General features: G+C 50.7%; 1 protein-coding gene across 1 annotated transcript in view; it reads right to left on the bottom strand.

The window, feature by feature from the left end:
- Window positions 1-757: 757 nt before the first annotated feature.
- Window positions 758-27,941, bottom strand: part of DSCAML1 (DS cell adhesion molecule like 1) — a 390,710-nt gene continuing 363,526 nt past the window's right edge. The window contains exons 20-33 of the mRNA XM_030829652.1: window positions 23,675-23,814; window positions 17,034-17,187; window positions 12,940-13,057; window positions 12,390-12,553; window positions 12,016-12,114; window positions 10,875-11,063; window positions 10,107-10,394; window positions 8,600-8,755; window positions 6,396-6,426; window positions 6,092-6,210; window positions 5,310-5,462; window positions 4,497-4,691; window positions 3,689-4,000; window positions 758-1,789 (exon numbers count right to left, since the gene is read on the bottom strand). Of these exons, the coding sequence (XP_030685512.1) occupies window positions 1,314-1,789; window positions 3,689-4,000; window positions 4,497-4,691; window positions 5,310-5,462; window positions 6,092-6,210; window positions 6,396-6,426; window positions 8,600-8,755; window positions 10,107-10,394; window positions 10,875-11,063; window positions 12,016-12,114; window positions 12,390-12,553; window positions 12,940-13,057; window positions 17,034-17,187; window positions 23,675-23,814 (2,594 nt within the window). The 3' untranslated portion in view covers window positions 758-1,313. The remainder of the gene's footprint in view (window positions 1,790-3,688; window positions 4,001-4,496; window positions 4,692-5,309; window positions 5,463-6,091; window positions 6,211-6,395; window positions 6,427-8,599; window positions 8,756-10,106; window positions 10,395-10,874; window positions 11,064-12,015; window positions 12,115-12,389; window positions 12,554-12,939; window positions 13,058-17,033; window positions 17,188-23,674; window positions 23,815-27,941) is intronic.

Raw genomic sequence — 27,941 nt, 5'->3', positions numbered from 1 at the left:
CACCTCCAGTGATGCCCTCTGGACCCTCTCATCAGAAACCGGGCCTCTGCACACCCACGGCACCTTGCCTGCTCCTCCGTGTGGACGCCTTTTCTTCCACTCGGCTGACTCCTTGGAAGCCAGGTGAGGTACCTGGTGTGCTGACCTGGTTCTCTTTGGCTGAGCTCCATTCCCTCTCCTCCATGAGCTTCTCTCACTCCTCTCACCTCCCACGACTTCTCTTCTTCTCCCTCTGACCTCATCTGGTCCTAACAGTCAGCCCAGAACTTTAGGCCTTGGCCTGGTGCCCCAGCTATAGATAATCTCTTCTTCCCTGCTCCCAATAGGCACCTCTTTCACAACTGTCGGCTAGTGGTCTTGGGTAGTCCTGGCCCCCTGGCTACCCTGCACTCTCTTGGAGGAGAGAAGCCAGTAGGCAACCCTTCCCCTATCCCAGGCTCCCCAGCGCTTGGTGAGCCAAGGTTGCCCCATTCCATCTGCTACAAGCTTCCCTCCGTTTACAGGTAAGGACACTGTGGGTCAGAGGGGTTTAGGAGTTTGCACGAAGCCACCGACCTAGTTCCCCTTGCGGGCCCAGCACAGCTCTGAGAACAGAAGAGGAGGCACCTGGGCTAATTGCAAGCCTTTAAAAGTCTTAGAGCACTGAGCCAAAGCCCAGGCTTCTCACAAAGTCTCTTTATGAGAAACAGGTAGCCTGGGATCGGGGTCTCTCCTCCCTCCCCGCTGGCCCTCGCCAGATGGGAAAAAAGCCACCACATAGAAACATAACCTTTATTGCACACGGCGCTGGGTCTTTTTTCATAGAAAAAGGTATTAACACATAAGCATCTGCAAATTGAAGCAACTCCTGGTTTTCTTGGAACAGTAAAATCGCATGCAGTGTCTCTGAGTTGGGATTTTGGTCTTTGTCAAAACCACCTAGATTGGGGGGAGGGTGAGGAGGAGGGAAAAAAATTGCTGAGTCTTTGTGCCTCTGTCTCAAAATAGGGTGAGAGAAATATATAGATATATAGCTTGTGGACGCGTTCCTGTCTGTCTATATATGTATATATGTCTCCACACATATTTTGTGGGGTGGGGGATTTGACTTGTACTGTCAAATTCTTTGTGCCCTGGCTTCATGGAGAAGAAGAAAATAGTTTCATTTGTACAAAAGAGTTCTATGTACAGGCGTTCATGATTGGGGGTTTTTGTTTTGTCGTTGGTTGGTTTTTGTCTGTCAGTTGAATATAAATAATGCAGAAAAACAGCCGAGCTGGCGTGTGGGGCTGCGGCACGGCGTGGCCCAGGTGTGGCTGCTCTTCCTGCCGGCCCTACACCAGGGTGTAGGATTTGGAGTAGGCCCCGGCCCCCTGCTTCTGAGACCTCCCTACCCCCGACGTGCTCATCTCGAGAAGCGAGTCCCTGGAGCCCCCCATTTTGGTGTGTGGGCCCCCGGCTCGTGGAGGCTCGGTGCTGGGGGCCGGAGGGGCAGCGCTGGGGGCGGTGGGGGGCTCAGCAGGGGTGGGGCCGGGGGCTGGGGGGGCTGTGCCGGCTGGGGGGGCTGGCATGGCCAGAGTCCTCTGAGGTAAGGTGGCTGTGGAGGTGGCAGCGGGGGCCCCTGGGTGGGGGAGGCCCAAGGGCTTGCTGGCAGGGTCCAGGGTCAGGTGGCGAGCCTGGGTGTGGTAGGTTCGAGCCAGGTTCCGGATGGAGGCCTCACGAGGTGGGACCACGGGGCAGGGCTCACGTCCATCTGCCTTTCGAAAGAAGGCCTCTGACTTGGCATACAGGGGCAGGTTGCAGTAGTCGCCTGGAATCACAGAGGCAGAAGATGTTAGAGGCAGAGGCCTCTGGAAGCAGCTCGTTCAGCCCCCACCCCATCGCCTGCCCCCAGTCTTCTCTCTGGCATAGGGGCCCCTCCACTGGGGGGCAATAAAGAGTAGTGGAAAGGTCGGGTACTTGGCCTTTCTGAGCCTTCGTTTCCTTATCTGTGAAATCGGGATGATCTTACTTCCCCACAGGATTATTGTGAGGAGTGAATGAGATGAGGGAGGTAAAGTGCTTTGCTACAGTGGCTGGTGCAGATAACAGCTGCCCAATACATAGATGCTTGATGTCACTAGAGGCTGGTCAGCTTCCGGTAGTGGAGAGCTCACTAATGCTAAGGACAAAGGTGTCCTAACGACTCTGGCTGGTAGAAAGCTTTTCTTTACCCTGAGGAGGAAAGGAATATCATTCCCTGTCTCCTCCCACCATGGAGCCTGGTTCTGTTCTCTGAGGTCTCACAGAGTAAGGCATCCCCCTCTTTCCCATGGCAGCCTTCCAGATGTTTGAAGTCAGCTACATGTCCCCTCTCCTCCCCCTTGGTCCCCTCTTCTCCAGGTGGAAAGTTCCTAATTTCTTTTTTTTTTTGAGACGGAGTCTCGCTCTGTCATCCAGGCTGGAGTGCAGTGGCACGATCTCGGCTCACTGCAACCTCTGCTTCCCGAGTAGCTGGGATTATAGGCATGTGCCACCATGCCCAGCTAATTTCTGTATTGTTTATTAGAGACGGGGTTTTGCCATGTTGGCCAGGCTGGTCTGGAACTCCTGACCTCAGGTGATCTGCCTGCCTTGGCCTCCCAAAGTGCTGGTATTACAGGCGTGAGCTGCTGTGCCCAACCTAGTTCCTTATTTCTTAAACTGCCTCCATGTGACTTGCTTCTAAGACCTTCGCCACCTGACCCCCCGTGCTCCATGGGCACCCTGCCTGCAAATGGGCCTCTTCCCCCGGGGAGCTGGGCCAGGCACTTTCCTTAGGTTTTCTTATTGAATCCTCATGACAGCCCCTAGGATTGGTTAATACCTGTCTGCACTTTGCAAGTGAGGAAACTGAGGTTCAGAGAGATTAAATCATTTGCCTAAATTTGCACAGCCAAAAGGGGTGGGGGTGTCATTCGGGGTCACAGTCTCCACGTCTTTCCATTGCTCCAGGCTCTTCTGTCCATGACCCAGAGAGCCCCACCCCCTGCCTCAGTTAGCATGGCCAGTGCTAAGCAGACCAGACTGCATTGTTTGATAGTCTGGGCTTTGCATGCTGTGACCCCAGCATCTGCTGATGGACTCCCCCTGGTGATCCTAGCCCTGCCCTGCCAGCCTCTAAGGACATATGCTCTGGCCAGGCCCCTGGGGTCAGGTGGTTCCCAGCCAGGCCAGGTCACTGCCTACCGAGAGGTATGACCATGGTGGGTGGAGTTGCCAGGATTGTTTGTTTGGGTCTGGATTAAATTCAAACAGCATTGAGAACAGAGGCCCTTGGGCAGCTGACCCTGAAGGGATCTGTTTCCATCCTGGCACAGCTTCAGATTAAGGGGATGCTCACTACTGAATGAATGAGGCCTTACAACATGCTGGAGATGTATATCATTTCTAATGCCCATTATGACAATGCAAAGTAGATACTATCGTTGGTATTTTACAAATGAGAAACTTAAGGCCACAGAGGTTACATGACTTGCCCAAGGCCACAGACATAGGAAGAGGTTAAGCCAGGATGTGGGCCCCGATCTGCCTGCTCCTAAGTCCTTGCTGTTGGTACCACCCTGCACTGCCAAGGAGCCAAGCTGGGCTGGCAGGATCCTGGTGCTGGCAGGACTAGATCTAGCCAGGGCTCATGGGGCTGGGGCCAGGGGGCGGGGAGCACTGCCTGGGAGGTGGTCTGAGCACTCACTCTTGTTGGCCCGGTGAGGGATGGGCACAGCCACGTTTTTGCCCCGGTCTGCATCCTGGGGCTTGGGTGGTGAGGCGGTGAAACGGCAGATGCCAGGCTCTGAGGGTGTGCTCATAGACGTCATGCTGTCGGCGTTCTCGTTGGTGCCTGTGGTCATTTGGTCAGAGGAACTGTCAGAGATGAAGCACTCGGTGATCTCAAACTTGGCGTGCTGCAGCTGCTCCTCCAGCTTGGCATGCTCATAGGCCCGGGCCAGCTCCTCGTAGGTGGAAGAGGCACTCTCAGTGGACACCATGCTGTTCCTTCCTTTGTCTGGGGAGTTCAGAGGAAAGGGGTGGGTTATGGGGAGAAGGGTATAAGTGAGACTGAGCACTTCCCCTGCCCGTAACCCCAGCAGCCATCTGGAAGTCTGGCCATGGAGGGCACCAGGCTGAGAAGATCCTGTGAAGGTGGCAGTGGTGGCAGAAGTAGGATCTTTGGCTCATGAAGGGCAGAACATCTTTCATTCTTGAAGATAAGCAACCATCCCCTGGAACATTCAGCCCTTTCTCCAATGAACATCATGTGTACCATTTTCTCTGACAATTTTTGGGAAAGCAAAATTAACTCCCTGACCAAGTAGAGCTCGGTGAGGTCAAGTGTTTTTGTCCCAGCTGCACAGTGGGTCAGTGACCAGCTAGACATGAAACTGACTCATGCCTTGGGCCTCATGAGCTGGTGGGTAGAAGCTGGGAAGAATAGAAGGTGAAGGTGAATGATGGGGAACTAGGGAGAGATGATCAGGATGCCAGCAGGGCCTTAGGCACACCTGTGTCCTGGGACAGGCTGGCACTGTAGCTGTCACTCTCAGTGACCGTGACACCATGCTGGGAGCCCACGGTGCGCCAGTCAGAGGTGAGGGTGCGGGCGGGTGTGGAGGCCTGGCACTTGGTCAGGGTCCACTGGCTTGAGTACCGGTTCCGGGTGCTGTGGGCTGACTTCACATTCTTCCTGGACACTGGATCTGCACAGACAGAAGCAAGAAATTGCATCCTCCAACCAAAGGCACCCAGGCTTGGGCAGCTGGCACTTACCAGAAAGGGCAGGGGGGAGCAAGGGAAGAGGCAGACGCAGCCACAGAAGCTCCCTTGGGAATGCTGCCTTTCCTAACCTCATCGCTGTCCCCAGAGGAGAAGAGCAATCGAGTCAAGGTGTGGGGGCAGTGGAGGGCATTCTCCCCACCCACCCCATCTTTTCCTTCCACCTGGGGGAGAATGTGATGTCCTTTCCTGCTGCCTCCTGACTGCCCATTCATTCCCTACAGTCCCTGATGTGTTCTATCCTATGTCCAGATACACAGTGCTAGAGAGAGAAAGACCCTTGGAGAACATGAATACCCAATACTCTCAAAATTCCTAGGTAAGGAAACAGGCCCAGAGAGATAAAGTTAGTGATACGCGCAAGGTCACAGTTTGTAAATCTGCAATTGAGGTCTCCAGACGCTAATTCCAGTGCTTTCCATTTTTCCATTCTATTCCATTATGCTCCCTCCTCCCTTTTAAAAAAACACTACCTCTGTGTCATGCTATGCCCAAGCCACCCTGGGTGGGAAGAGGGCTGTCTCCCTGGGGATAATGCATACTGGTTCCTGGCCGGATGTCAGACATGTCGATGAGGGGTCCTGTGCTCTGGATGAGGGCTGGGTGGTGCAAGGAGACGCCAGTACAGAAGCTCTGTGGGTTGACAGCTTGGCTGAACTCAGCATCTGTCACAGGGATGGTGGCCTTGTCATCTCCTGGGGAAAGAAGGACAATTACTAGGAATCCTTTACAATTGTTTTTTAAAGCTCTTTTGGACGTGACTGAAGTTCTCTTTGTCTTTATCCAATGTGTTTTTTGTTTGTGAATTTGTTTGTTTTTTTGAGACAGGATCTCACTCTGTTGGCCAGGCTTAATTGTGATCATTGCTCACTGCAGCTGCCTCAATCTCCTGGGCTCAAGCTATCCTCCTACCTCAACCTCCCGAGTAGTTGAGACTACAGGATGCGTCACCATGCCTGGCTATTTTTTTTTTTATGGTAGAAATGGGATCTCACTATGTTGCCCAGGCTGGTCTTGAACTTCTGGCCTCAAGTGATCCTCCCTCCTTGGCCTCCCAAAGTGCTGGGATAACAGGCATGACCCACCACACCCAGGCTTTATCCAATGTTGAATCACAGAAAGGCCAGCAATCTCCTCCATTGGACAGAGGAGGAAACTTAGCCCTTGAGAGAAGCCACGGTGAGTTCTAAGGTTGTTGAGTGGTTGATGGGGCTACTGCCAGAACCCTGGGCACTGCCATGAGGGCTGGTGTTTGACTTCCATGGGTTGTAGCCTAGGGAAGCACACCCAGCAGGACAGGGAGCTTGTGGCACCTGTCACTCACCCAGCTGCTTGATGCCTTCTTTGTCCTCGATGAGCAGCTGGACCCTGGGGATGTCAATGTGTAGCCGTGGGCCCTGGGGTGGCCCTTTCACAGGGGTGTCAAAGCTTCTATTGTTCTTGCTGTGGGGAGAAAGACTGGAGGTGGGTGGCTCAGCAGCCATAAGGGGTTGGGGGAGGGGACTTTGCAGGACAGTGGGATCTTAGAAGCCTGTCTCCTATTCTGGGAGTTCAGAGTGAGGCTCCTGAGTCCTCCTCAGGTGAGAGGGGAGAAGGGAGGAGAAAGGAAACAGCTTGGTGATACCCACCTTATCAACATTTCTGCCAAACTCTTTGCATCTGCAAAACAGTAGAGGGAGAGGAGGGCTGGGTGAGAATGAAGTTTGAACAGGATGACAATGGGAGAGGCATGGGAAACAAGGTGGAGAATTCCTTAAAATGGGGCCAGGGCTGGTCTCCTAAGAAGCAGAAGGAGAAATGTAAGGACCTACAAAACAGCCCAAAACATGACGCAGTTTCACTGCTCCAAATTCAGGATTTGGCTCAGGTCTGTTTTCCTTTCTTCAAATTTTATCTAATCGAGAGAACCTTCCCAAAGCACTGGGGGCATAGCAAGTACCTCATCTGCTTCATGAATTGACTCTACTTAAACACAACACCGTAACAGGCTGGAAATGGGTATCAGTGGAAGGTTTATCCTCAGTTATATCTTGGGGAGAGGAGAGAGTGGAGGACGTAGTAGAGGTGGTCAATGGGAAGCCCCAGATGATTAAACTCTCATATCAACCAAGAGGCTTCACTTCCTCCTCTGGGGCCTCTGTCCCCAAAAAGTCCATGGATGGATTTTGGGGCCCCTGCTTTGTCTCAGAGGAGCCTTGAATAGGATCAGGACTCTCAGGTTAGGAATTTGGAAGAGAGAAGAATTAAAGGGCCTAGTTAATTTATTAGACCCCTGATAGCTGAGAATGAGCTGTCAGAATGAATCCCAATAGCTGTATGCATGCATCCAACCATCTAATTGTCTGGCTATCCATTCACCCATCCATTGATCCATCCATCCATCCATTCATTCACTGATCTAGCCATCCATCCATCTAACCATCTACCATCCAATTATCCATTCATCCATCCAACCATTAATTCATCATCCACCTATTCAACCATCCATCTATCTGCCTATCCGTCCACCCATTGATTCAACCAGTAATCCATTCAACCATCCACTCATGCATTCAACATCCATTCAATCATTCTTATATTTATATATTAAACCTTATATCCAACCACTCCTTTAACCTTTCATCCAATCATTCCACAATTCCAATAGTTTTTCCATCCAGACATCCATCCATCTTGTCATCCATCGATCTATCAGAATAGTCATCCATCCATCCAAGCATCTGTTCAATCATCTACCCATCTGTTCATCTATTCATATAATCATTATCTGGCCATTCAACAATCCATCAATGTATCCATCCATACACCCATCTATTCATTCAGCCTTTTATTCAACTATCCTTACACCCAGTCATCTATTCAGCCATCCAACCATCCTTCTATCTATACATCCTTCCATTCAACCATTTATTCAGTGATCCATTCAACCATCCAACCATGTAACTACTCACCCATCTAGTCATTCAATTATCCACCCAATCATCCACCCATCCATCCATCCTTCCTTCCTTCCATCCATCCATCCAATCATCAACCATCCATTGAACCATGTATTCATCCATTTACCCAATTCCTGAACAAAATAGGGAGCATTAGTCATTCTCTCTTCTGTGCTACTATTGTCTCCTGGCTCCTCACATTAGATGATAAACTCTGTAAGAGTATGGCTTGGCCATTCTTTATTGATCTCTATAGTCTTGCAGTATCTATGATGAAGCAGACTCAATAAAACTTTTCCAAATAAGTGAAAGTATATTTATGAAGCAACTAGTAGGTGCCAGACACTGTATTAGGCTGTGGGAAAACTGAGGTAAATCAGAACCATTCACAGTAGACTGTGGCATCAGGTAATGGAAAAAGGGGATAATATTCAAAATATTTAACACCTGACATGGTGCAGAAACTGCCCACTTAGAACTGGCATTGTCCTAGAGACTACCTGCAGGTCTATTCTTTAGTGGATGGGTCCTAGGAAAGTTGCAGGGATACCGTGAGAGGGGATGAAGCATCCAGTGTGGAAAGGAGCAACATCTGTTTACCAACCAACATGGAAATGTTTAAATATTTAACAATCAACATGGTTTTACCAGTGTGTACCTCTAAATATTAGCCCTGATTGGGGCAGGCACAAAGTCTTGGGGGCATAGAGGAGGAAGTGGTGAACGAAACCTTCTGAACTAAGGAGGTTTCAGAAAGTTTGAGTGGCTGCTCCTCCTTCAAGGGGACACAGGCACTCTGTATCATCCAGATGGTGCTGTGATCCAGTGAAGTGGGGACAATGTGGCTGAGAGCCAACACCCCCTCCTGGAAGGCCCATAGGAAGCTCCCCCACCTCGGAGTCGCTTCAGCCGTTTCTCCTTCCTCTTCTTGCGTACAATGAAGAGCAGTGCCACCCCCAGTGTGGCCAGGATGACAGGGCAGCCGATGGTGAACAGCTTCTTCACATCGTCCCCTTCACCTTGAGCAGACTTGATGGGTGGAATGGTGCCTGAATGAGGGCAAATAATAGAATTAGATGTCCCTTATGAGCCAGGTACTGTGCAGAACATCTCATGGGTGGGGTAGTCCTCTGACCTCTCTTGCTGCCCTTGGGCTCTGACCTCCACCTCCTGGCACAGAACCCTGGACTTCCCCTCTGCTCCCCAAATTCTGGTCCTATCAGGACAGCCATGAACAGTTGCGTAGTTTTAATATTGCATTATATTAACAACTTCCTGGTACTGTTGTAGAATTAGCCTAAAGTCTCCTGGAGTTAGTCTCTTGCATGTTGGAGTTCAGTGCTCATTCCTAGAGAGTGGATTGATGGGCTTAAATTCTCATATCCAGCTGGGATGGGGAGAACAAAGGGTGAAGCATAGTAGGGAGAAGTCAGGGCAGTGGACAGAGAAGTCAGGGCAGTGGACACTGGGTTCTCTTCCCCAGATGGAGACAAAAACCACTACAAACCCTACATTCTCTCCCTGCTCACCCCTCCCGGGGGCCATATCCATTAACCCGGGGCTCCTGTGGGGAAGCATGGCAAGTTCTCCTGCTGACATAACCCTCTGCCAAGCCCTGATCCTTGCCTGTTTCAGAGCTTTGCTTAAGAGTCACCTCCTTCATGAGGCCTTCCTTGCTTGAGTCCATCCGCTTCTAATACTGCTTTTATTCTGTTTCCTTAACACATAGGTAGACTTGTGACAGTGGGCTTCTATGAATTCAGCCTTCCATGTTCCTTCAGTGGATGTGTGTGTGTGTGTGTGTGTGTGCGTGTGTGTATGTGTGCATGTGTATATGTATCCCTATGTGGCAGATGCAGTTAGGAACTGGTAGTATGCCTTTTCTGTGGATCCTGGAGTCTCCATGTTCAAAAAGATGGTGGCCACTCAACCCTCGCAGGACTCCAAGAGAGCAAGAAACAAATCAGTACAGGGTTAAGCCACCAGGTTTTGGTATTTGCGACTGCAGCATAGGCTGTTCCCTCCTGGCTACTACTCCATATCAGCAGAAAGTTCTTAGAGGTCAGGACCTCAACTATACCTCTACCTCCCTTGTCACCTCCCTGAAACAATGCACAGTGATTGAAGACTGTAGCTTCAAAGACTCTCCATCTTTGGTGTTACTGACATATGTGTCTGTCCATCTGCAGTGGCCATTGGTGCATCTGCCCGCTTACCTGGCTGCAACAAACCTGAGGTCCCCTTTGTCAGCCCCTTCACCTGCGGGCTAGCATTTCCCCCACCTGCATTCCTGCCTGTTTTTCTATTTGTCTGTCTCTTTATGTATCTGCCACTCTGCCCACTTCCTTCGCACCACCCTGCTCCAGCCTTTGTGCCATCCCTTCCACCCTTGCAACTCACTGCCGTCGTAGTCCAGGGTGGCGAACTGGGCCGTCTCATTGCCGCAGCCGGCGCTGTTGCAAGCCCTCATGCGCAGCTCGTACCACGTGGCCTCTCGCAGTTCCGTCAGAAACACCTCCCCGGAGCTGTTGGCCCGGAGGCCCTGCCAGGCCCAGGTCCCCTTGGGCCGGTACTCCAGAACGATGGCTGTGATAGGGCAGCCCCCATTGTTCCAGCCCTGCAGGTTAAGCCGAGCATGCGTGGAGTTGATGTGGGTGAAGAGGTGTTGGTCTTTGCTGAAGGAGGGCTCTGGCAGGCCGGAGGGAGAGAGAGAGGTTAGAGAGACTCGGGGGGAGGCAGGACTGGGCTGGGCTGGAAAGGATTTCCCTGGGGCAGCTGGGATGGCAGTGGCTCCAGGAGAATCCATGTTTGGCACAGAGGGGGTGGGGAAGCCCCAGGGCACAGAGGAGGAAGAGGAGGGGAGGGAGGAGAGGGAAGAAAAGGGCAGGGCCTGGAGAGAGGCCTCAGCAGAGGAGGAAGGGAGCTGGGAAGAGGCAGAGGAATGCCACCTTCGGCCACCCGGTGGGGAAGTGGAACTATCTTTTCCTAATGGGATCCATCAGGACACTGTGGTGACGGGAAGGAGGCTGAGGTTCCTCCCTTCAGCCTCCCTGCATCCCTGGACCCCTCCTTCCCCACCCCAGCCACCTTACACCCCATACCTAGCCCCTCTAGCCCACCCTCCCTGGGCCTGTCGCTCCTTCCCTGCCCCAGTGGCCTGGGCCTCACCCCGCCCGTGGGTCTTGGCCTCGATGATCTCGCTGATGCGCCCAGAGCCCACGCTGTTCTTGGCTGCCAGCTTCACCTTGTACCACGTGCCACACTTGAGGCTGTCCAGCTTGAAGGAGCGCTCGCTGGAGCTGATGAACACGTCCTTCCACTCCTCGCTGTTGTCCACTGAGTACTGTAGCACGAAGCCTGTGGAGAGTAGGCCTGATTCAGGTGGGGGCAGGGCAGGGCAAGGCAGCAGAAGCCCAGTCTCGGGTACCCCAACAGGGGGGCTGGGCTCCAGGCAGGGGGCAGAGTCAGGCCTTTGGTCATTGGAACAGGCATATGCTCCTTAGAAGCAAAATTGGAAGGATCAGCCCCAGTCAACTCTCTATATTAAACCAACCAATCGACACAACACTGTAAGGGCCTTGGGTCCAGCCCCTGGGCAGGTTTGACGCTGTCACTTTGGCTGTAGTGTTAGGGGTTAGTGGCAGGTTCGGGAGGGGAGAAAACCAGAGTTGTGAGGCTCGCAAGGGGTCCTGTCTAGACCTTCACTACTCCGCGCATGGCCCCCTGAGCAGCAGGCTCAGATGCACCTGGGGCGTGTTAGAAAGGCAGTTCCCTATACCTAATGCTAAATGACGAGTTAATGGGTGCAGCACACCAACATGGCACATGTATACATATGTAACAAACCTGCACGTTGTGTACACGTACCCTAAAACTTAAAGTATAATAATAATAATATAAATAAATAAATAAAAAAAGGCAGGTCCTCAGCCCCAGCCCAGAGCGCTGAGTCAGAACTGCATTGTTACAAGGCCCCTTGGTGACGCAGACACACACTCACACTTGGAAAGCACTGATCTAGTCCATTTGTCTACTTTGACAGATTGGGAAACCCAGACTCAGAGAGGGAAACAGCCTACTCCAGGGTCACACAGCTCACAAGTGGCACTGGAGGGGCGGGCGTACTAAATCCTGGATGCCTGGGCCATTGCAGTTCCCTTGGCACTTGAGTGACTTTCTTGTGGGTCACTCAGCCCCCAGATCATTTCTGCCATTTGGAGACAAATGGCAGAAGTGGGTGAAGCCCCTTCCCTTCCCCAGTCCCAGAATTCCTTCCCCTATCTTCCCCCACATCCAGACCTCTCCTCACCTCGGATGGAGCTGCCCCCATTGTCACCTGGAATCCAGGTCAGGGTGATGGACGAAGCTGAGGTTTTGGAGACAGTGAGGCGGGGCTGGTCCGGGGGAACTGTGAGGGGAAAGCCACCACCTCTTAGCACAGGGGTGGACCCTGTGATGGGGTGTGGGGGTCCCCCCATGATGGGAAGGTGCTGGCTCTCCCACATTCTCACTCCCACTCCCCAGCTCTCCTGATTCCCCTTCCACGTGCACCACTGTTTCCCCAAAGTTCTGTCTGTCCCTTGGTTTGTCTTCTTCCATTCGATGACCCTCTCGCGTGATGGAATCCCTACCCTCTCTCCATCCCTGTCCCCACCCGGGGTCACCTGCCTCACAGAGCCTCACCTTGCACCAGAAGGTTGACGATGATGGTGTCAAAGCCACCGGTGTTGGTGGCTGTGCAGGTGTAGTAGCCGGAGTCCTCAGCCTTCACTGCACGCAGTAGCAGTGTGCCATTGGTGTGGATGAGCCGGTGCCCATCCATGGACACCGGAATGGCCGAGTCTTCACTGCCAGGGGCGAGGATGGGGTGGGTGGGTCATGGCAAGCACCCCTTCGTCCTGAGGCCCTCCCCCCCGGTGTGTGACAAAGAGCTGGGGGTGGAAGGAGGCTCGCGAGGGGACGCCGGGTTCTTGGGGCTTTGCTCAGCACTCCCTGGGGGTATGAGGTAACCCGGCGTCTTTAACCATCGGGGAAGGGAGGTCCTTGGCTCCCAAGAGGGGAGCCAGGGGGCCAGGCCTGCTTGAGAGAGCAGTAGCAGTACACCCTGCAGGGCCTCTATAGGCCTGGAGGCAACCGGGTCACCAGGAAGGAGGGCCCCAGACTCTCCTCCACACCACTGTTCTACTATATCCCTCTTTGGGGCCACCCATTCCTCCACTGTCCCAACACCCACCTGTCCTTGGTCCACTTCACAGCAGGGGCTGGATCTCCCACTGAATTGCAAGGCAGCCGAACATCTTTCATCCAAGGTGTTGTCACGGTGCCCCCAAAGGAGATGATCTTTGCTGGGGCTACAGGGAGGAGAGGATGAGGGCCACGCCATTTCTACCCCTGCACAATATCCTGGCCTCCGTCCTTAGGGCCCCCTGGATTTACAGTTCAAATCCTCCCTCCCTGATCTGACCTCCACCTTGGGCTTTTGGTGTGGGGTGAGTGTCAGGGAATATTGGCTGGGAGACATGGACTCAAGAAACATTGATGAAATACCAGTTATGGTCAGGATCACATGAGGCTCTGAGGATTCAAAAAATGAGTATGATTTATTCCCTGTCCTCATGTTGATCACCATCCAAGACGGAGACAGATACTTAAGGAAAAATTATAACGGGCAAAAGGCTATGGTAGGTGCAGGCACGAGGAAGCCTAGGGGTGTAAGGCAGGGGGAATGAATGCTACCCATAAGTGGGCGGTGGAGGCAGCGGCTGGAAACAGCATCTGGAATTGTAAGCTCTGACTTGAAGGCTAAGAAAGACTTTATAAGCAGGGAAGGAGACACATGTCAAGAAGAGGGAATAGCACTAAGCAGGGACATGGAGACCTGAAGCTCATGGCAGGTGTGAGGGTTTGCAAATACTCTGGGGTAACCAGAGCTTGAGTCCAAGGGGACGGGCAGTAGTAGAATCTCGGGGGCTTTGTTCGCAGGGCCAGGAGACTGGACTCCCTCTTAGAAAGCCGCCACCAGAGGGTTATAAGAAGTGGTGTTGGCCAGGCCCGGTGGCTCACGCCTGTAATCCCAGCACTTTAGGAGGCTGTGGCAGATGGATCACCTGAGGTTGAGGTCAGAAGTTCAAGACCAGCCTGGCCAACATGGCGAAACCCTGTCTCTCTACTAAAAATACAAAAATTAGCCGGGCACAATGGCAGGTGCCTGTAATTCCAGCTACTCGGGAGGTTGAGGCGAAGGAATCACTTGAACCTGGGAGGTGGAGGTTGCAGTGAGCCGAGATCATACCACTGCACTCCAGGCTGGGTGACAGAGCAAGACTCTGTCTCAAAAAAAAAAAAAAAAAAAAAAAGGTATCCTCAGCCGATTTCAGATGCATCCTGGCTGCTTGCAGAGGATAGTTTGGTGAAGGGAGTCCTGGAGGACACAGACCATGACAGGATGGTGGCCAGAATGCAGGCTGGAGGTGATGTGTAGCAGTGGGGAGATGAGGGGCTCAGAGCAAGAGCTGACAAAACTTAGGGTCTGGCTGGTTTGGGGGAAAGCGGGGAGAGGGGAGGATGGCTCCCAGGACTCTGGCTGGGCCACCGAGGTGAGTGATGGCACCCTCATGGGAACAGGGCACACTGGAGGAGGGGCGGGCTTGGCAGGAAGGACCGGATGGCTTCACCTCACACTGAGTCCACACTGCAGCCACAGCTGTAGCTAGACCACAGGTGGGTGTGTGTTCTGGAGCACCAGAGAGATGCCTAGACCAAAGATGCTGATCTAGGAGTCGGCAGGCACGTTGAGGCCACAGGAGGGGATGCAGACTGACAGGGAAGTGACCAACTCTAGGATCAGCATGCACAGGCACAGAAGAGGGGACAGGAGTGTCCCGAGGGTAGTGGCGGAGGACTGGGTCAGCAGCATCACAGAAGGCGCGGGGCCACAGGTGCCCAGAGTGTGGTGGGTGGGTAAATGCATCTAGTGCCTGGGAGATTGCCAGGCCTAGATTTAAAGGAACCAAGTGCCCAAGTGCCTCAGAGAGTAGAGCAGGCCCGTGGAGCTGGGCCCTTCTTGGGTGGAGAGAGAGTGAGGGAGCAGCTGAGAGGTTCAGGTGCAGGATGTAGGGGGGGCTGGGCTCCTGTGCTGGTCATGCCGGGTGCCAAGGGGCTCTCAGAGGAGGGGAGTTCTGGGGTCTGCTTGGAGCAGTGGGGGCACCAGACACCCTGGCAGAGGGGTCCACATGAAGACGGCCTCCATGGGAGGGGGGCAGTGAGAAGCCTGGAGGCTTTGTGGAGGTTCTCCGAGTTTCTCCAGAGATCAGATTCCAGACCTGGTTTTGCCACAGGCTGGGGTTGGCTCCCTGAATCTCTGTGTGTCTCGGTGTGTGTGCATATGTGTGTGTATGTGTGGGTGTGTGTGTGCATCTGCATGTGTGTGGATGTGTGTGTTAGTATATATGTGTGTGCATATGCATGTGTTCATACACATGCGAGTGTGCATGTGTTAGTGTGTATGTGCATATGTGAGTGTGCACGTGTATGCATGTGTGTATGCGTGTGTATATGCGTGTGCATATGCGTGTATGCAGTGTGTATAGTGTGTATGTGTGTGCACGTGTGTGCATGTATTAGTGTGTATAGTGTGTGCGTGTGTGTATGCGTGTGCATGTGTGCATGTATTAGTGTGTATAGGGTGTGTGTGTGTGCATGTGTGCCTGTATTAGTGTGTAGTGTGTGCACGTGTGCATATGTGTGTGCATATGTGTGTGCATGTATTAGTGTGTATAGTGTGTATGCATGTGTATATGCGTGTGCGTATGTGTGCATGTATTAGTGTGTAGTGTGTACACACGTGTATGCACATTAGTATGTGTATGTGCACGAGTGTGAGTGTGCGGGTCTATGTGGATAAGTGTGTGCGTGTGCATATGCATGTGTTTGAGTGCATATGTGAGCGTGCAGTGTGTGTGGGCGTGTGTGTGAGTGTGTGTATGGGGGAAGGGGGCAGCAGTGGTTGTCTTTCTCACCTTACAGGGCAACTGGGAGGTGACGCTGTGTGAATGTGTTCTAGGAAGTCCATAGCTCTCTAGGACCGTGTTTATTTAATGCCCCCAGAAGAAGAGGCCAGCCTTCTGCAAAAATGCCCAGCCCTCACACTCCTGCCTCTGGGCCAGTGCCAGCTGTTCTGGAAGGGTGGTAGGCTCTAGGTCCCTTCCCTTCCTGAAGAAGAGGTTGGCGGTAGGGGTAAGGGGGTGGTAGGAGGCGCTGAGGCTGTGTGGAAAGAGCCCTGACTTGGAGCTGGGAGAGCTAGCTCACTCCTTCCTGGCTGTCTTCGCAGCCCATGCCACTCTTGCCTCAGGTTGCTCAGCTGTGGAATGGGTCAACGAGCCCTGCTGGCAGGGCGGGTGGAAGCCCCTGGCCCGCTGTAGGCCCTCGATCAGATGCTGGCTGGCTCTGAGCCCGCGGCAGAGTAGGGCTGGGGCTCTTGTGTCTGGGCCAAGAGAAGCTTGAGTCGCACCGGTAGGGTGGCCAGGCTGCGCAAGCACCACCTCCTCTCATCTGGGCTGCGGTGGATAAGAGAGTGGGGGAGTGAGGAGGGGCCCAGGGAGGCCCAGCAGCAAGCAGAGGACCTGCAGTCCTGGGCTAGTTGTGGCCAGTTCCTACGCCCCAGGGACGGGCAGACACTCAGCCTTCCAGCTCTACCTGCGCGGCTGCTGCAGCTTGCCCTGGGGATGAGGCCTTGGAAGGGTCATTCCTCTGAAAAGTGGGGGTGCAACCCCCATGGCACACTCATGTCCTGGTCAGAGATTCAGTGGGGTACTCCCTAAGAGGGTCTGATTCTAGCCCAGAGCCTCGTTCACAGCACGCGCCCTGTAAAGGTCTGCGGATCGCAGGAACCTGCCATCATCCCTGCCTAGTGTTCAGTTCAGCGCGGGGGCTCTCCTTTGAGCCTCAGCTGCTCTGTGGAAGCAGCACACCCGGCTGTAGCCACCTCTGGAGGAGCTGAGCACTGGGACAAAGGCCTGGCTTTGAATTGGGGGTAGAGGCGACTCCCCTTTTTTCAAGCTGGGAGTAGGGTTTGGAGTCGGGAACTGAGTGCACCCTGTCCACCAGCCCCAGGCAAGCTGGAGGCAGCCTGTTGTGAGGCTTTGCTGGAGTCAGGGGGCAGCAGAGGCCCAGTCTTGTTGTGTGCAGGAGGCAGGCTAGTGGCCAGTTCCTCATAGCCGGATGGCAGATAAAGCGGAGCAGGCAGAGCCCCTGTCTGGGGAGAACCAGGATTCTGGAAGGGAGCTTTTGGAAGTGTTTGCCCCTCTGCCCCAGCCTCAGGTTTCTCACCCTTGCCAGCAGGCTCGATGGTCACCTTCTCGCTGCTGTTGCCCCGGCCAGCAGAGGTGACGGCGGCCACCCACAGCAGATACTGCTGACCGCGGTTTAGGTGGGCGATCCGGTAGAAGAGCTGCTCTGGACTCGTCTCATACTCGCTGGGAGCCTGCGGGGCAGAGGCAAAGAGGCTCTAAGAAGCAGAACTGGGGCCCTGCAGCCTCCAAATCTTCCTCAGTGCCCGGGGCTCAGAGGAGAGGATGGTAGGGTTGGGTGGGAGGCAGGATTCTGTCCTATTTGCCCTTTCCAAGTTTTAGGGATGCAGCGGACAGAGTGTGCCCTGGGCTTGGCCCCTGGGAGCTGATGGGCCTGCCTCGTGGTGTTGCTGGGTCAGCCTCAGTTTACCTCTTTAACTGATCCACGCTCTGGCAACTGTGGCTCAGGCCAGGGGATGTGAGTGCTTTAGGTGAGGGACGGGGTAGCCAGGAGAAGGGAGAATGGGGGACAGGGGGTCCCAGGAAAGCCCTGAGGAAAGAGTCTTCAGGAAGAAGGCAAATGACTGCCTCTCTCTGATGAGGGTTGGAGACAGGCTCCTGCAGCCTGCCCTGGCTCCCAGTCACCTCCTAGCCCTGCCGTCTAATTACCACTCCTGCATTTTGCAGGCAGCATGCCCGCCCGTCCAGGGAGGAGGGGGTGGGAGAAGGAACTATGAAAGCTTTACTGGGTAGCACTTTATTAATGATTATTAGTGGTATAGATCACCATATATATTTGTAGGTTATACAAATCTATAAAATTTTTTTTAACAAAATGACAGTTTTGACAAGTTGCCAACAAAACAATATCGGATCCCAGTGGTTTTACCAGTTGCTTTGATGAAAAGATTATGTTGCCTTGGAAACCAGAGGCTCAGATATTGAAATGAATTTGAGAAGGAGCTTTTGATAAGCGCTAGTTTGCAGACCTCCTGTCAGCCTCTTCCCTGGCACGGGTGGGATGGGACTGACTTTCATTTTATTTTATTTTTTGGTCAGCCGCGGGGAAGGGAGAGGAGGACAGCACCAGGGTCCCTTTGAAATCAGAGTGGAAGTCCAGGGAGGGAGAGCAGCCCCAGAACAGATGGGGGCCCGAGGCCAGAGGGAGCTAATAATTAGTTATCTCTGCAGTCCCGGGATCTTGCACACACACGCTCACAGGCACACACACATGTAGACGCATGCACACACGTGCCGAGGAACAGACCTCTGGGCATGTATGGGCACAGAGGGACATTCTTCATGCCCCATAGGGGGGCTGAGAGGCCCAATAACTTATAACAGGAGGAGATATCCTTTTTGGCCCCAGGCCATCTGTAGGGAAATGTTAGGGGAAAAGGCACAGGCATCTCTGCAACACACACACACACACACAGAGCTCCATGGCATACTCCTGCTGCCTCCCTCATGGGGGTCTGGCCTTGAATCCAGGAGGTCCGGGGGGGGCAGGTGCAGAGCCATCCTTGAGCCCTGGTGGTTGGGAAGCCCTTTCAGGCCACAGCACTCTGGGACTGGTGTGCGTATCTGTCGTTGATATGTGCTTGAAGTGTGGGGTAGCGTAGTGGCTTCAACACCCGCCCGCCCTTCCTCCTGAGCGTACAGCCCGTAAGGTTGCCCATGGTTTCTGGACACTCAGTTTTCTCTCTTGCAAGCTAGGGAAGCAATACAACTCTGCCCAACCTGTGTGTGACTCAGGCACAAGGAGGCAGGGGTGTGCACGTCCTTTGTAAGCTAGGACATGTTCTCCGGGCTCATTTTTGGTGACGGTACAGGAACGTATGTGTTTCTATGTACATGTGCATGTGTGGAGAACAGCTGAGTATATGTGCTTGTGTGCATCAGTGTATACCTGAGTGTATATTTGTGCCTACACAGACAGGGCAAGGAAGTTTGGCTTCTCCTTGTAGCATCCACCCCAGATACTTGGTGCTTTCCTTTTAACCTGGATACCCCGTGAGTCTCCTGAAATCATGTTCAAAAGCACACAGCCATATCCCCAGATAAAGTTCCAGTGGATCAAAGGGTTTTGAAAAAAGGCAAGCTATGAAAGAAGAAACTATAGGTAAATATTTATCCATTTTTCTAATCATAACAATCAAGGCAAAATCATAAATGGAAATGATTGATAAATTCAGCTTCTATAAAAAGAAAAACTATGGTATATCAAAAACAGAATCAAAGGCTGGGCATACTGGCTCACACCTGTAATCCCAGCACTGTGGGAGGCCGAGGCAGGTGGATCACCTGAGATCAGGAGTTTGAGACCAGCCTGATTAACATGGTGAAATCTCCTCTCTACTAAAAGTACAAAACTAGCCAGGCATGGTGGCACATGCCTATAATTCCAGTTACTTGGGAGGCTGAGGCAGGAGAATTGCTTGAACCTGGGAGGTGGAGGCTGCAGTGAGCTGAGATTGTGTCATTGCATTCTAGCCTGGGCAATAAGAGTGAAACTCTATCTCAAAACAAAAACAAAAACAAAAAACCAGAATCAATAGACAAGCAATGAATTGACAGATACTTGCAACTTATATGACAGGAAATGGCTATTATTCTTAATATGTAAAGAACACTTATAAATCAATAAGAAAAACATGAGAAACCCAAATAGAAACCTGGACAAAGGATGTAAATTGACAATTACCCAAAGAAGAAAAATATAGCCAATAAACATATAAAACCTAACTAGTAACCAAAGAAAGGTACTTCAAAATAAGGCACATTTATAAAAAATCCGTCTAACAAAAATAAAGTGGAACAAAACAGAAAACAAATGTGGGATCAGCATAGGTGCAAAGGACAATGCTGCTGGCCACTCACCCTGCTGGTAGAAACATACATGGGTGCAAATGCCCCAAAGGGCAATTTGTAAGTCTGTATGCAGAACTTCAAGAATATTTACTCTTTGTGACCCATAATTCCTATAGAAATTTACCCTAAGAAAATATTAAAATATGTGCATAAAGACTTCTGTGAAGGATGCTCATTGAGGCCTAATTTATAATGGTGAAAATTTGAAAGACACATTAAATATAGAATAATGGGAGACTGGTTAAATAGATTCTGTATAAACAGCCATTCAAGATCATGTTTTAGGTCAGGTGCGGTGGTGGCTCATGCCTATAATCCCAGCACTTTGGGAGGCCGAGGAGGGCGGATCACTGAGGTCAGGAGTTCGAGACCAGCCTGGCCAACATGGTGAAACTCTGCCTCTACAAAAATACAAATATTAGCCAGGCGTGGTGGTGTGTGCCTGTAATCTCAGCTGCTTGGGAGGCTGAGGCAGGAGAATCACTTGAACCCGGGAGGTGGAGATTACAGTGAGCCGAGATGGTGCCACTGCCCTCCAGCCTGGGTGACAGAGCAGGCCTCCGTCACATACACACGAAAAAAATGTTTTAGAAGAATACCCGATGGTGTAGGAAAGCACCAACAGGTATTCCATGAAAAAGGCAGATTGCATTACGTTATGTATAATATTATTTTAATTTGGTTTAATGAAACACTTCAAAACCTGTACTATATGTACAGATCAAAGACTGGAAGACTATATACCAAAACATCACCAGTGTTTACCTGTAGGACGTACAAGTAATTTTTACTTTCCTGTCTATTCTTTTATACGTTTTATAGATTTTCTATAATAAAATTGCATTATTTTTATAATCAGTGAAAAATGTATTATATTATTAGTAAAATGTCTACCAGGATTCAATGCGGCTGTGGCCGTCTCCAGGGGTAACTCCCTTAGAGCCAAGGCCATACACAGTCTTTTCTGAGGATGCCACAGGTACTGGTTCATCTGCCCCCGCCAGCATGTGTGAGCACACACAGTCTCAGGTATCTGCCTATAATTCCAGGCTCATGCCACGGTTTTGCACTGTCACTGATACACGCGTGTGCCCTCACCCCAGCACCCTCTCCCAGAGCTGTCTTTCACAGATGAGTTTGTGTTGAAATTGTTTGGAATTTGGAATATATTTGTGCAAAGTGATCATGTCACACACAGTGGTTAGGTCCCCGGGTCCCTCACTAAGTTCAGTTTCCCCCCAGCCTTTGACCCCAGTCCCCCTACAGGGCTGAACTGAAGTTCTCATCACATCAGCAGGACTTGTGTGATACTGTCTGATGGGAAAGCGCAAGACATGAAGAAGGTGGAGGGACGGTCCCAATGTCTCCAGCAGCAGGAGGAGGGGACGGGGACCAGGAGCTCTGTTCTGGAGCCCAGGAGAGGAGCCTGAAGCCTGAGTTAACGAGGAGGAGTGGCTCCCGGACACCAACCCCTTGGAAAGACTTCATTATCAGAGGAGGAAATGACTGCAAAAGTCCAGGCTAGAGAATGACTACCCTCTCCCACCAATTAAGGAACGGAAGCTTGCCCAATATCTGAGGCTATAGAATTGCCAGGCTGCTACCGATTCGTTCTTCGAACGTGTATTCCATGACCAGGACGTTCCAGGCACAGTGCTCAGCCTCTGGGGACCCAAAGATGAAAAGATGCTGCCCCTGTCCTCGTGGGGGCCTCAGAGACCAGGGTGGGAGACGGATATTGAACAGTGACTGCCTTCAAATGCATGCAGTGTCTGACGGGAGTGAGGAACATGCCACGGGAGGAATCCATGGGGCAAAGGTGTGGGGTTGTGAAGGGGCACAGTGTTGTCCAGAACTGTGAACAGCTTAGTGTCCTGACAGCCTAGAATGTGTGTGTGTATGTGTGTGTATGGGGGGGGGTAGAGTCGTGGGGAGACAGGAAAACAGAGCAGAACACATGGCTGAAAGCATTGCCCGAAAAACACCAAGTGTCTGTGCCGATGCGGAGTCACTGGAACTCTTATCCCCTGTGAGTGGGGCTGTGATTGGCATGAGCACCCAACACTGGCAGGCCGTTCTCAGTGAACACCTGCAAACCCTGTGACCTAGTGCTTCCTCTCCTAGGCGTATACCCGACAGAGACCCATGCCCGTGAGCACCCAGAGACATGTACAGGAATGTTCACAGCAGCACCATTTGAAGAGTTCCAAACTGAAAACTGCCCCAAAGCCTTCCATCAGTGGATCCTAATGGCTGGCCCAATGGATTAATAATTGTAACGTATGCACACAAAAACTATACAGAAGAATGAATGAGCTATAACCACACAACAATGCGAATGAAATTCAGGAATTCAAAATAATGTTGGTTAAAAGAAGCTGGACAAATGGTATGACTCCATTTATACAAAGTACAAAAAGAAGCGGCACTAATCTATGCTATTGAGGTCAGGATGATGGTTACCCGGGAGGAGGGGCAGGCGGGGGCTGGAAGGGGGCACGGGGATTCAGGGTGTCGTAATGTCCTGTTCCGTGCTCTGCGCGCTGCTGCTTGGGTGGGTTGTGAAAATTCACGGAGGTGTACAGTGATGACGTGTGTGCACTTTGCTGCATGTGAGGTAGTGGCCGTGAGGATGGAGAGGGGGGGCGGCAGTCAGTGGGCTTCCCCTCTGGTAATAGAACTCTGGCCTCACTGGCAGGGAGCTGGGCCACCTACCATTCAGAGGGTAATTCAGAAAGACCACAGGAAAGCGGAGAGTATAGGAGGAGATGATGGCGCAATTACTGAGCAATTTCAGGGTAGCTTTCCTGGCAGCCAGAAGCTTATCTGCAGATCTCAGGCTGATGCCCAGTTGTTGATGGAGGGAGGAGCAGGCCTCCTGTTCCTGCTTCTGCTCCTTCCTTCCAGCCCTGGGCACATCTTCCTGACAGTATTCCTGCCCCTCTAGTGTGCTCCCCTCTGCCACCCACCTCCACTAGACTGGAAGCCCCTTGAGGGCAGGTATCTTCTCCTGCTCCCGTACCTAGAACAGGCATGCTCTGTAGTAGTCACTCAGCAGGACTTTGTGGTTGACTGGCTGGAGACGATGAAAGAGGCAGAGGGAAAAATGCATATGATGGGATATAGGTGCATATCGCACTGCACCCATCCCCATCCTCCCTTCCCTCTCTGTGGGGCCCCTCTGAGCATCAGTGGAAGGGTGGGGCTAGCCCCTTGCCCTGTGTCTTGCCTGGGGGCTGCCCCCTCTGCTCCCAGGGTTAGGGCAGATATTGCAGCCTCTCAATCCTCTCCTCTCGCCTGAGCCCAGGCCCTGGTCCAGAGATGCCTGTGCCTTCTCTCAGCTTTCCCCCGTCTTTCCTCCTCCCTCAGCTTGCTCCATGTGGAGGCGCTCATGCAGAGCACAGCTCCAACAGCACTTCCAAGCCCAGACCAACCACGTTGAAAGACGATTCATTCCCAGAGGGCACAGACCAGCCTGGGGACCTGCTGGGAGCTTCCTCTGTGAGCCAGAGCAGGAGAGCTGAGGCTGACCTCCCTTCCACCCTGCCTGGTTGAGCATGACCCACCTGACTCAAAGGAGCCCCCAGTGCTTATGATACTCTTGTGGCCTCTGGAACAGAGGACTGACCCAAGATGGACACTGAGTAAGGCTTCGGCCACTCTGGGTGGCCAGTCCCCGTTCTTATCTATGAATCCAGGCAGAAACTCAGATACAGGCAGCCTCAGGGTTTGGCCTGGAAGCTGGCTGATCTACAAGGTCCCTTTTCTTTTCTTCCATCCCCTTCATCATCTGGCCCTGGACTCACTTACCGGCTGGCCAGACCCGGGGCTGGAACAGAAGATGGTGTACTTGCGGATCACTCCGTTGGGCTTGGTAGGGGGGAGCCAAGACACAACCACACTGCTAGCTGATGAAGGGACAGCTTTGATGCCAGCAGGGGGACCTGGAACTGAGCAGGGAGAAGGCCTGGTCAGTTGAGAGAAAGCAGGAGCACAGCCTTTGGGGAAAATGACAGTTGGGAGAGGGAGGCAGATCAATCTGGGAGAGCTTCTTGGAGGTGGCATCCTTGAGCTGTGGTTTAGAGGGGGAGGGTCCGTCCAGCATGGTAAACAGGTGGGAGGAGAAAATGATCATTTTGGAATTGTAACAAAGTCTCTGAAATGGAGGCCCTTGGAGGGCCAGCTTCAGAACTGTTTGGTCAGAACCAAGGACTTAGGACAGGCAAAAGAGAAACAGAACCTATGAGGAATTCATCTTGATCCCTCTGACCTTAACCCCTGACCCTCACCCCCTTACTAACTGTAAGCATGTATTTAGGGGGAAAATACCCAGCACCTGTCACTTTCCTTTTTGGCCTGTGAATTTCTGGAAGCTGGAACCACAACCTGTTTTCTGGCATGAGCCCAGGACATTGCCTTTGGAGTGCTGGCTGGGCCCTTTCTAGAAGGAAGTCTACCTTAGAAGTGACTAGGAAATCCATCCTAAGTGGATTCCAACTCTTATGGATTCTGATGTCCCCTTGCCCTCCTCTCTGGGCCTGTCTCTCCTAGCTGGGACCCCAGGACTCTGCCTGGGAGACTGGAAGCTTCCTGTTCTCAGCTCACACTCCGTATTCTCATCTCTCCATTGTATGGTTGTGTACTTGTTTCCTTTCTAGAAAATTTTATGATCTTTTGAGGAGAGTGATAGCATCCCATTCCATTTATTTTACCTCTCTGAGCCTCCGTTTCCCTATCTATACAACGGAGATAAGAACTGTATTAAAAGATTGTAGTGAGAATTAGTGCCAATTAAAGTACTGGGCGGGTGTGGTGGCTCATGCCTGTAATCCCAGCACTTTGGGAGGCCAAGGCAGGTGGATCCCCTGAGGTCAGGAGTTTGAGACCAGCCTGGTGAAACCCTGTCTCTATAAAAAATACAAAAATTAGCCAGGCATGGTGGCGTGTGCTTGTTATCCCAGCTACTAGGGAGGCTGAGGCAGGAGGATCACTTGAACCCAGGAGGCGGAGGTTGCAGTGAGCTGAGATCACGCCATTGCACTCCAGCCCGGGCAACAGAGCAAGACTCCGTCTCAAAAAAAAAATAATAAAATAAAATAAAGCACCTAGCACAGTGCCTATTGCATAAGACACTCAATAAATTGTAATGATTATTATTTTTGCATTCTGTCTCAACTCTCAGCTGATGGCACCTATCTCAATGTTTTCTTTCCTAGTCAATCATTTGGGGCTAAATAAAATAACTAGATACAGCATCATCATCCTTCTGGAGGCCTGAGTCCAGAACCTGGGAATTGTCCTTGACGCCACCTGTCTTCCCTGCTACACAGCCCTGTGGGTCACTTCTGCTGGATGTCTCTGCAGCTGTGGGGTAAAGGAGTCCATGGATGGCTACTGGGGTAAGTGCACTAATTGGAGTGTTCAAATCTCTATCATTGCATATGTTTTTCCTATCAGTTATTGAAAGAGGTGTGTCAAAATCTTTCACTGTGGTTGTGAATTTGTCTCTTTCTCCTTATAATTCATCAGTTTCTGTTTTTATATATTTTGAGGTGATATTATTGAGCACATTCTAATTTAGAATTGTTTTATTTGCCTAGTAATTTGAGTCTTTTATCAGAACAAAGTGTTCCTCTTTATCTCTACTGATTCTTTTTGCGTTATAGTATGTCTGACACTAATATTCCAGTTTTCTGTTAGACAGTTTGAATGATATGTCTTATTTTTTCCATTCATGTTGAACCTTTCTATACCCTTATGTTTTAGACATCTCCTGTAAACAGTACATATTTGGGTATTGTTACTCACCTGCCATTCTGACAGTCTTTATCTTTGGAGGATTTAGTTAATTTATCTTTAATGCAATTATGGTTATATTTGGGTTCAAATATACCATCTTATTAAATACTTTCTATTTGTCTCATCTATCCTATCCCCATTTTTCTTTTTCTTTCCTTTTGTGGCTTCTTTAATTAAGTCAAATAAAAAATATTCTATTTTCCTCCCTCTATTAGCTTGACTATTACACAGTCTTTCACTACTTTTAGTGGTTCCACAATAGATTACAACATGAATCTTTAGTTTACCAAAGTCTAATATCAATGGGCACTTTTCTTCTCAGACAAAGCAATGACCTTAGAGCTTCCATTTACCCTGTCCCAACCTTGCCATTGTTGTGTATTTTATTTCACTTTATTTTTATTTTTTATGAGACAGACTCTCTGTTGCTCAGGCTGAAGTGCAGTGGTGTGGTCTCGGCTCACTCACTGCAACCTCTGCCTCCTGGGTTCCAGCAATTCTCCTGCCTCAGCCTCCTAAGTAACTGGGACTATGGGCGCCCACCATGATGCCAGGTTAATTTTTGTATTTTTAGTAGAGACGGGGTTTCACCATGTTGGCCAGGCTGGTCTCAAACTCTTGACCTCAAGTGACCCACCGGCCTCAGCCTCCCAAAGTGCTGGGACTACAGGCTTGAGCCACCATGTCCAACCCCATTGTTGTTTATTTTAATTCTGTATATATGTCATCATCATCATTACTGTTTTATGCAGCCAATATTAATTTAGATTTACCCATAGATTCACCATTTAATTGCCCTGCCTTCACTTGCTGCATCACTGAGCTTCCTCCTACAATCATTTTCCTTCTAGTTAAAGAATATCCTCTGATATTTCTCTAGGGCAGGTATGTTGGTGATACATTCTCTCAGTTTTTATTTGTCTGAAAAGTCTTTATTTAATCTTAATCATGAAGAATAGTTTTGTTAGATATAATATCATAGGTTAACTGTTTCCCTTACATACTTTATATATATAGAAATATATCATTGTCCTTTTTTCTGGTTTCCATTGTCTCTGACAAGTTAGCCACAATCTTATTGCTCCTTCTTTGGAGGTAATCCATCTTTTCTCCTCTGGTTGCTTTTTTTTTTTTTTAAATTATTATTATACATTAAGTTTGAGGGTACATGTGCACAATGTGCAGGTTTGTTACATATGTATCCATGTGCCATGTTGGTGTGCTGCACCAATTAACTCGTCATTTAGCATTAGGTATATCTCCTAATGCTATCCCTCCTCCCTCCCCCCAACCCCACAACAGTCCCTGGTGTGTGATGTTCCCCTCCCTGTGTCCATGTGTTCTCATTGTTCAGTTCCCACCTATGAGTGAGAACATGAGGTGTTTGGTTTTTTGTCCTTGAGATAGTTTATTGAGAATGATGATTTCCAGTTTCATCCATGTCCCTACAAAGGAATGAACTCACCATTTTTTATGGCTGCATAGTATTCCATGGTGTATATGTGCCACATTTTCTTAATCCAGTCTATCGTTGTTGGACATTTGGGTTGGTTCCAGGTCTTTGCTATTGTGAATAGTGCTGCAATAAACATACGTGTGCATGTGTCTTTATAGCAGCATGATTTAGAGTCCTTTGGGTATATACCCAGTAATGGGATGGCTGGGTCAAATGGTATTTCTAGTTCTAGATCCCTGAGGAATCGCCACACTGACTTCCACAATGGTTGAACTAGTTTCCAGTCCCACCAACAGTGTAAAAGTATTCCTATTTCTCCACATCCTCTCCAGCACCTGTTGTTTCCTGACTTTTTAATGATGGCCATTCTAACTGGTGTGAGATGGTATCTCATTGTGGTTTTGATTTGCATTTCTCTGATGGCCAGTGATGATGAGCATTTTTTCATGTGTTTTTTGGCTGCATAAATGTCTTCTTTTGAGAAGTGTCTGTTCATGTCCTTTGCCCACTTTTTGATGGGGTTGTTTTTTTCTTGTAAATTTGTTTGAGTTCATTGTAGATTCTGGATATTAGCCCTTTGTCAGATGAGTAGGTTGGGAAAATTTTCTCCCACTCTGTAGGTTGCCTGTTCACTCTGATGGTAGTTTCTTTTGCTGTGCAGAGGCTCTTGAGTTTAATTAGATCCCATTTGTCAATTTTGGCTTTTGTTGCCATTGCTTTTGGTGTTTTAGACATGAAGTCCTTGCCCATGCCTATGTCCTGAATGGTAATGCCTAGGTTTTCTTCTAGGGTTTTTATGGTTTTAGGTCTAACATGTAAGTC

This window comes from Nomascus leucogenys, chromosome 15 (assembly GCF_006542625.1).
Source record: "Nomascus leucogenys isolate Asia chromosome 15, Asia_NLE_v1, whole genome shotgun sequence".
Lineage (NCBI taxonomy): Eukaryota > Metazoa > Chordata > Mammalia > Primates > Hylobatidae > Nomascus > Nomascus leucogenys.
Note: the sequence above shows the minus strand (reverse complement) of the source record. Positions and strands in the feature narration are given on the sequence as shown.